General features: G+C 38.9%; 1 protein-coding gene across 1 annotated transcript; it reads left to right on the forward strand.

The window, feature by feature from the left end:
• Positions 1 to 303: 303 nt before the first annotated feature.
• On the forward strand, positions 304 to 9,772 carry LOC306864832 (small ubiquitin-related modifier 2). Its single transcript, XM_079409091.1, has 4 exons — positions 304 to 754; positions 4,563 to 4,694; positions 7,254 to 7,325; positions 8,699 to 9,772. The coding sequence occupies exons 1-4, from the start codon at positions 734 to 736 to the stop codon at positions 8,759 to 8,761; spliced, it is 288 nt and encodes a 95-aa protein (XP_079265217.1). The 5' UTR covers positions 304 to 733; the 3' UTR covers positions 8,762 to 9,772.
• Positions 9,773 to 9,853: the final 81 nt, after the last annotated feature.

The following is a 9,853-nucleotide window of genomic DNA, read 5'->3' on the forward strand; positions in this document are numbered from 1 at the left end:
GTTTCACTTTCTGAAATGAGTGACAAAAAATATTGACCTTTTTCATGATATTCTAATTTTTTGAGACCTGTAACCAAAATAAAACTTTCAATACAGATTTAAATACAGCTTGCAGTGTTTCTTTAAAATACTCTGCTGTTTTATGTACTGTCTAATATATATATATATATATATAGTGTCATTTCATTGGGCTAAAATGTTTCTCATAAGAGGTTCAGTATGATCTTAAATTATATCACTGTTGAGTTGTATTTTCCTCACAGTGGTTTTGAAGTATTAATGAATAATGTGTGAGGTGTGTTCAGCTCGATCTGTGAAACACATAAAGAACAAAATGGCTTCCTTCAGTCCAGAGAGAGAGAACTGGCTCATTCCCCAGAATAACAATCAATCTACGCCGTTCTCCTGGAGGCCCGTGGCAAATACCTCACTCTATATCATATTCACTGCTAAACTATCAGCGTTTTCTGTTATTTCTGTTCATATTTGGTCCAACATTTTATTCAAGAAAAGACGTCGTGCACGAATGCGCGTGCATGTTTCCCCCCTCGGCTCACCGGTCCCGCGCATGACATCACGTGACACCCACTCTAGCCAATCGCGACGGAGCGCGGTCAACGGACGCGTCGCACGGGATCGCGCACGCCACGACTGTTTTTAATCGGGGGCGCGGACGTGCGCGTCCCCGCTGAGTCTTTGTGTGGCGGCGTAGAGAAGCGCAAATACAATAACGATGGCCGACGAGAAACCCAAGGTGAGTGGCGTTTAAAAACGAAGGGATTATTTATGATTAGTTAGCGTCCGAGGCGTGCGATGCCTCGCGAAAGCACGCATGTGCGCATATGGTTTGATTTTTAATGTGAAATATCGCGCGTAGTGGATAAATACTGTAACTGCCGCCTCAGAAACACCGGAAGAAGACGTGTGAACGCGCGCGAAGAGCTCATACCGCGCGCGACACACGCAGACGCCTTCAAATGACATTATTACGGAGAAAACGCGGTCAAACAATTTTTATATCAGGTCTAGTGCTGATAGAAACGCGTTAGGCGCGAGAGCTCTGAGTATTTGTAGACTAACGTTAAGTCCTGATGGAAACTATTTCTCTGTTGGTTTGAGTTGATGCTCTCATTTGAATCCATTCATCACGTGAAACACTGCAGCTCGTGCACAATAATGCTAATAAAACCCAAAACAACAAATAACCACCACAGAGATGAGCATGCAGTTGTAGTGGATTTCCAGCTGTTTTATTTGGAGAGACCTGCACAATGACCAAGACTGGAAACTAGTTATTTTTAGATCATGCATAGGTTCCTTTGGTCATTTTTGTCAGGTTTGTGATGGACAACATTTATATGCATTATGAAAATTATGATTTTGTTTTTCATAAGACCATATCATATTGTGTACCTCAGATATTAAAGAGCATATAAATTAGTGTCTGTGCTGACTATGAGAGTCACGTGTTAGCCTTGTTCATGTTATTATCACGTGATTATAACATGAATTCACTTTCCATTCAAGATTCAAGATTTTTATTTGTCACATACACAATTATACAGGGTATAACCAGCAGTGAAATGTAGGTCAGGTCCACTCCAAGGACAGTGCAATTATAAAGTATACAGATATTAAGAAAAAGAAAAGTAGAAAAAATAAGAGAATAAAATAAAATAAAAGATAAAAAATATAAATATAAATGTGCAGGTCAGTATGTTGTTGACATAAATAGTAATAACAGGAATGTGCAAAACAATGTGCAAAAAGTTGTACAGGGTATTTAAATAGCAGCAATATGAGGTAGATAAAAATTATGAATAGCTTATTGATATGGTGATATTTACATGGAGTCAAGTGATGTTATGACACAGAGTTAGAGTTTAGGAGCCTGATGGCCTGGGGGAAGAAGCTCCTCCTAAGTCTCTCAGTTTTTGCCATCAGGCTACGGAAGCGCTTACCAGATGGAAGCAAAGTGAATAGACGGTTACCAGGGTGATTAGAGTCCTTGAAGATTTTGACAGCTCTGTTTTTGCAGCGTTTGAGGTAGATGTCCTGCAGAGAGGGGAGAGCAGACCCTGAGATGCGCTCAGCTAAGCGCACAACTCTCTGTAGTGCTTTGCAGTCCTGATTGGAGCTGTTTCCATACCACACTGAGATGCACTGAGAGTCAGTACACTTTCTATGGTCCCTGAATAGAAAGTTTTCAGGATTGCTGGTGAGACCCTGACTTTCCTCAGCTGTCGCAGATGGTACAGTCTTTGCCTGGCTTTCTTAACCTGCGTTTGGATGTGTGTAGTCCAAGTCAGGTTCTCGGAGATGTTTACACCAAGGTACTTGAAGCTACTCACCCTCTCCACAGGGGTCCCACTGATCATAAGAGGAGTGTAGGGCTGCTGCTGTCTCTTCCTAAAGTCCATGATCAGCTCTTTAGTTTTGCTCACATTAGGAGAGAGACAGTTGTCCTGGCACCATGATGTGAGTCTCTCTACCTCATCCAAGTATGTGGTCTCATCGTTGTTGGAGATGAGGCCCATAACCACAGTATCATCAGCGAATTTGACAATAGATGTGGAGCTGTGAGAGGACACGCAGTCATGCGTGTAGAGAGAGTAGAGCAGGAGACTCAGGACACAGCCCTGTGGGGCTCCCATGTTCAGAGTGATGGAGTTTGAGGTGAACTGGCCAACTTTCACCACTTGAGGTCTGCCGGTGAGGAAGTCTTGAATCCAGTCACAGAGTGAGGAGTTTAGGCCGAGGTCTGTGAGTTTAGATGCCAGCTTGATGGGGACTATAGTGTTGAAAGATGAGCTATAGTCAATGAATAGCAGCCTTACATAATTCCCATTGTTGCTGTCCAAGTGTGTGAGGGAAGAGTGGAGGATGTAAGAGATGGCATCGTCAGTAGATCTATTGGGGCGATAGGCAAACTGAAGAGGGTCCAAAGTATGGTATGGAGGAGCAGATGTGGCTCTTTACAAGTCTCTCAAAAACCTTCATGACTATAGATGTGAGGGCAACTGGGCGATAGTCATTCAGGCAAGAGGGTTTATTGTTCTTTGGCACAGGGATAATGATGGATTTTTTAAATGCGGTGGCAACCACGGAGGTAGCAAGGGACTCATTAAAGATGGAAGTGAACAAACCAGCGAGCTGATCGGCGCAGGATCTCAGAACACGGCCGGTTATCCCATCAGGTCCGGCTGCTTTCCTGACATTCACTTTCTTTAGCACCCTCCGAACCTCATCCTCTGACACGGTGATTACAGGATCATCGCTGCTCTGCCTGCTGTTTCCTGACGCGCTGGTCGGCAGAGACGCGCCGCCGCCGTCGCAATCGAAGCGGCCGAAGAAGATGTTTAACTCGTCGGCCAGCAACGGATCTGCTCTCACCTCCGCGGAGGGTTTGTTTTCAAAGGCACAGATGGTCCTCAGTTCCTGCCACATCTGTCGAGAGTCATTGAGCTGGAAATGAGACTCAATTCTCTGTCTGTATTTGTGTTTAGCGGCTCTTACTGCGCGTCGGAGAGCATAGCACGATGCTTTGTACTCGCTCATATTCCCGGTCAGAAGAGTCTCATTGTAAGCGGCAGTGCGTGTTTTAACCGCAGCACGGATTGTTCTGTCCACCCACGGTTTCTGGTTGGAGAATGTCCTTATCGTTATTGTTTCTGTAGCTTGCTCGGTTAGTGTGTTTACAAAGCTCAATGCTACATCCGTGAACTCGCTGACGTCAGATGAACTCGCCCGGAACATGTCCCAGTCGACGTCATCAAGAGCCGCCTGCAGCATAGCCTCTGAGTGGGAGGACCAGCGCGTCACTACTCTCTGCACCGGAGGATCCTGAACGAGCCTTTGTTTATATTCCGGTGTGAGGAAAATGGCGGCATGGTCCGATTTGCCAAAAGCCGGTAGTGAGCGGGCTTTGTAGGCATTCTTGAACTGAGTGTAGCAATGATCCAGTGTGTTTGGTCCTCTAGTTGGACAGGATACGTGTTGATGAAAGTTCGGCATGACCTGCCTGAGGCTAGCATTGTTGAAGTCTCCCGCGATGATAAAGGCAGCGTCAGGATGTTTGTTAATGTTGCCGCTGAGCACATCGTGAAGTTTAGACAAAGCCAGGCCGGTGTCTGCCTGTGGTGGAATATACACAGCAGTAACTATGATCGATGAGAACTCCCGGGGCAGATAAAATGGGCGGCAAATAATGGAAAGATGTTCCAGATGAGGCGAGCAGGAAAGCGACAGAATGGAGATATTCCTGGGATCACACCATTTCTTGTTAATCATGAAACACACTCCTCCACCCCTGGATTTACCGGGATTTATTTAATCATCAAACTACAAACAGCACTCCTACTGATACATTATAGCTGACTGAGCCATTGTTTAGAATATTACAGTATTTTATGTGGATATTGCGTAGTGGTTGACCAATAAATGTCCATCAATAATTTAATTTAACGATTGCAAGTGAAATGTGTTCATAAAATATGCAAGGAAGAATGATGTAATATGTCATAAACTTTTATGTTTGTACATATGTGTTTTTGTTTTCTCAGGAGGGGGTGAAGACAGAGAACAACGACCACATCAATCTGAAGGTGGCGGGACAGGACGGGTCAGTGGTCCAGTTTAAAATCAAGAGACACACACCCCTCAGTAAGCTTATGAAGGCCTACTGTGAGAGACAGGTGAGGTCACGCACTACACACACACACACACACACACACACACACACACACACACAGATTGTGTTAAATGAAGTCACACAATCTCCTCTGTGAGCTCGTATCAGCTACAAGACCGAAAACTTACCATCCCGACAGCTTTTTGTAGTCCTGGTGCACATATTAGACTAGAGTTTATGCCCAAAATACAGAAGCCTTTTTGGTAAATTCTAAGCAGAAACAGTTATTATTATACAAAAGACGTTTGTGTAAAAATGTACAACATACCTACTCATGCATTCAAAAACAACACAAAAAAATAGAAATCCCAGAACAAAAAAAAAAAACCAGCAACACGAAACTGTTATAAGCTGTACATACTTTAAAAAATCAGTTTATTTATTACTAAAAGACACTAACCGAATCCAAATTGATTAATTTAGCAAAATGTTTCCACATTTCATTAAAAAAAACTAGCCAGTCCTTTTTTTTATTTTATGGTATTGCATCTCAAATCTGTCTTTGCCAAGATTATATGTATGATTTGTATGTAATTTCCTTTATATTTTGGAGAATATTTCATTTCAGTGTCACAATAAAATTCAAAAGCGGCACAGCATGTATTGAAAATATACTCAGGAATAAAATATCACCTTTTGATGCATGCACTCAGTATCTGAAGCATGAACATGTAGCATTTTTTCATGTTCAGATATTCAGGGTTTCTGTGGGTCTTAGAGAGTTTCAATTCACCATTTCACAAATTAAGACCTTAAAAATGCATTAAATCACAGCAAAAAAATGAACACCTTGTTTTCCAATAAAAATGTCTAAACATGCTTAATCAAGATATGAGGATATGAAGTCTTGTTTTCTGAATAAAATGAAGCAAGTTTATGTTTAAAACAAGAGCAAATGTCTGTCAGCGGGAATGAAAACTTATTTTACTTTTGAATTAAATTCATTTTTCCAAGTCTGCTGGCGTTTCCATTTCCACTTCATTTTGATCAGTTTCACAGAAATCAAGGCTTTGGTTAATAATGTTCTTTAAAATGAAGAACCACTGTGTTAAAAGCTTTGAAATTTAAATAATTTATTCAGAAATGGATGCTTCTGTAACCTAAATGTGTTTGTGCATTTGTGTACTTTCTACAAATTGCAAGAATGACTGATATTTGATAGCTAATGTCGTTCAACACAGAACATGCCATGAAGAAGCATACTGTATCTGAGCCTGGCTCATCCTCAATATAACATAAATCAAGGTAATTGAGAAAGGACTGAAGCAGGCTGTATTAGTCTGAGTGTGAATGTGTCCGATGGGTTGCAGCCATCTGCACAAAAGCTCTTCAGTCTGATCAATAAACACTCACGCATCCCTGTGTATCCTCAACAGTCTTACAGTCTGGCTTTAACACTCCCTCATGTCCGCTTAATGGTCCTGTGCGTCCGGCCCAAGCTTTCTTCCATGTCAGAGAGGGTTTGAGAGAGAACAATGACTCTAATGTTCACATATGACAAAGAAAGAGATGCTTGATCACCATTTCTGCTCAGTTTGACTCCGTTCAGCTCATCAGAAGTCCATACAATCTTCATGACCATGAGCACAAGCAGGCTTTATTAACAGCGCTGTCAACACACGAGGTTAAGATGCTCCGCGAGGAGACGCCTGATCTTTAGGTCACTAACATGTTTTCCTGGCAGAGGCGGAGGGTTTAATCTCATTGTGGGGCTGTGAGTTTCACCGGCAGAAGTAGGACAGCGTTCACTGGCACGCGGGGAAGGAAGCGTCCCTGCCCTGAGGTTCATGTTTATTCAGACGTCAGGAAATCCTTGTCAACAGCGGAAAATAAATATGAAGGCTTGAGGTCTCAGCTGATCAGCTGTCTTTATCGCAGACTTTGAATTCCCTTTGAGGGGTGGGACGTCGGCTAAGATGTCGGATGCTGTGGATGTACCTTCAGATTAGCATTTTAATGTTGCTTTTGGGCGTTTTAACGTCTTTTGGAGTTGCCAGTCAATTCATTAAAAAGAACCAGTCTAATTGATGAATTCATTCAGGATTCAGGATTTTTTCAGTTTTAAGTAGTTTGTTAACTGAAACTATTAAAACATTTTTTGTGAATTCAAATAAAGCTAAAATAAAATATAAATATTTGATGAAACACTTGATTTCACATAGATGTCAAGGCAACATTTCGAATTTTGATTTAGTTAAAGTCAAAGCAGTAAAATGACTAACTGTAAATAAAAAATTAAAAAATAAACCTAAATAGTAAGAATAAAAAAAAGGACATAAAATTAATGAAATGTAACTAAACACTTAAATTCATTTAGTTGTCAAGGCAACATTTCTTATTTTCTTTGTTCAACTGTAAATAAACTAAAAACTAAAAATGAAAATAAATCAAATTATAAATTAAAAAATACATTAAATTATTAAATTTAATAATAAAAAAATGTCAAAAGCACGTAAAATTACTAAAGATTTTATTAAAATGCAAATGAAAACTGAAAGTATGAAATGGCCTCGGTGCCGTGCCGCTCCTGAATCACTGGACTGATGTGTGCTTGTGTTGTCAGGGACTGACGATGAGGCAGATTCGATTCCGGTTTGACGGACAGCCGATCAACGAAACAGACACGCCCTCACAGGTATGACATCACTGCCTTTCACTCTGGGTCCACCTGTGCTTCTAACAGTGACATCACGCTGCACAGGTGTTTTTAGACACAATTAAACCGGTTCAGTGTAAAGGAAAAGCCAAAGCTCATAAAACCTGTTTGTGAATAATTGAGCTCATTAAAATAATGCTTAATGGCATTGTTAAGAACATTAAGAAAATTAAGCCTAATTGCATTGTTTTGACGATAATTAATTTTATGTTAATTGCTGCAATGAAAAAACATTTGTAATTTGTAATTAAAATACATTTTTATATTCAGCTTGATTCAAGTTTGTGTAGCCCTTTGCACAATATTGCTTCAAAGCAGCTTCATGGGAAAGGTGTGTATATATATATATATATATATATATATTATATATGTGTGTTTATTAGTGCTGTCAAACGATTAATCGTGATTAATCGCATCCAAAATAAAAGTTTTTGTTTACATAATATTTGTATGTGTGTTGTGTGTATATATTATGTATATATAAATACACACAGATGCATTATATATTTCAGAGAAATTTTATTTTTATATATTAAATGTATTATAATATAAATATAGACATGTAAATATTTTCTAAATATGTTCTGGATGTGTGTGTATTTATATACATAATAAATATACACAGAACACACAACAAAAACTTTTATTTTGGATGCAATTAATCGCAATTAATCATTTGACAGCACTAGTATTTATGTGTGTGTATATATATATATATATATATATATATGTTTCGTATTATTAATATTTTATTATATATACATGCATACTGTATATGCATTACAAATATTAATGTATATAACATTAATTATAGTGTTTCTTGTACTGCCTAATTTATGAACATTTAATTGTTCATTTATGGCCATCTAAAAACAATGTTAACGTTTATTACAGTAGGAAATTAGTATATGAATATTCATTGAAAAACCATCTAATAGGCCACTTTTTATTATCCAATCTTTAGCTGGTGGATAAAGTCCTGCTCTTGTTTTCTCAGATTGGAAGTTAAATGCATTTCATGTTGACTTTAAAGCTTTTGTTGTTTGATTTAGAAAGAGCAGGCGTCATGTGTGCTCTCAGATGAACATTTAGGCAAGAAAACCAGTTTTTTTCAAACATAATAGACCGCATCTCACCCACTGAATAAATCTGGCTTGACAGCATCATTGTGCAGCTGCATCATGGGATAGGAGCGAACTGTAATTACAGCAGATAGGTGTCAATTTCACAGTCAACAGGAAGTCTTGGGAATTCTGAAAGAAGTGTCCTCATGTGACTCTCTACTGACCTCACATCGCTTGTGTTTATTAATAATAGTGAATAATAAATGACCTCATGTTGTTCTTCCGCAGTTGGAAATGGAGGATGAAGACACAATTGACGTTTTCCAGCAACAGACAGGAGGACACATCTGAATCGGACGACTCTAGCGACCCATCTCTCTCTCTCTCTCTGTTCCTGGTTCTCCTCATGCTTATCTGTATCTGCTGTTGTATAGTGTTTTCAGTTCATCATGTTTTTCTTTCGTTTTGTACATAAAGGGTTTCTGCTACAGTAATTATTACATTGTGATTGTTAATTGCCGTAAAATCTGACATGTTAAGCCCAAGTCTTTGAACGAGCGATCGCTAGACCATCATGCAGACAGTCATCTGTGTACAGACCAACTAATACGTGTTTCCCCTTAATAATCACTGAGGATAAGAGCCGTGTGTTTGAGTTCAGGGTTCTGTTCTGGTTCGAATCCGAGCACACAGGCTTTTCCGAAATTGTGTTTCAAGAAATAATAAAGAAATGTTCTGCTCCTATTATACTTAAAGCAGACAAACCTGCAGTTCAGATTGATTTTCTGTTTTCCATTCAGACAAATTGGTTTTACAACTTTTTTTATTTGATTTTTTATTGTAGTGGTCATGTATAGTGCGTAACTTGTGTTAAACATGTTTTGACTCGAGTACGAACGAGGGAATTCATGTTTCAGACAAGACAAGCATCTGTCTGTAGTCTAAACTCTTGTTAAAATAAAATATTCTCTTTTTATCAAACTGTCAGTGTGTTTTAGTCATTGCTCTGAATCTTTGTGACCCTGGAGCACAAAACCTGTCATAAGTAGCACAGATATATTTGTAGCAATAGCCAACAATGTGTCAAAGCTATTGATTTTTCTTTTATGCCAAAAATCATTAGGATATGAAGTAAAGAGCATGTTCCATGAAGATATGTTCTAAATTTCCTACTGTAAATTTATTAAAACTTAAGTTTTGCTGAGTAATATGCATTTCTAAGAACAACTTAAAGGCAATTTTCTCAATATTTAGATTTTTTTTGCACCCTCAGACTAGATTTTAGTATCTCGGACAAATATTGTCCTATCCTAACAAACCATATATCAATATTTATTCAGCTTTCAGATGATGTATAAATCTAAAAAAAAAAATTAAAAAAAATTGACCATTACAACTGGTTTTGGGGTCCAGGGTCACAAATTGTCTTTGCATTCTAAACAA

This window comes from Barbus barbus (assembly GCF_936440315.1).
Source record: "Barbus barbus genome assembly, chromosome: 4".
Lineage (NCBI taxonomy): Eukaryota > Metazoa > Chordata > Actinopteri > Cypriniformes > Cyprinidae > Barbus > Barbus barbus.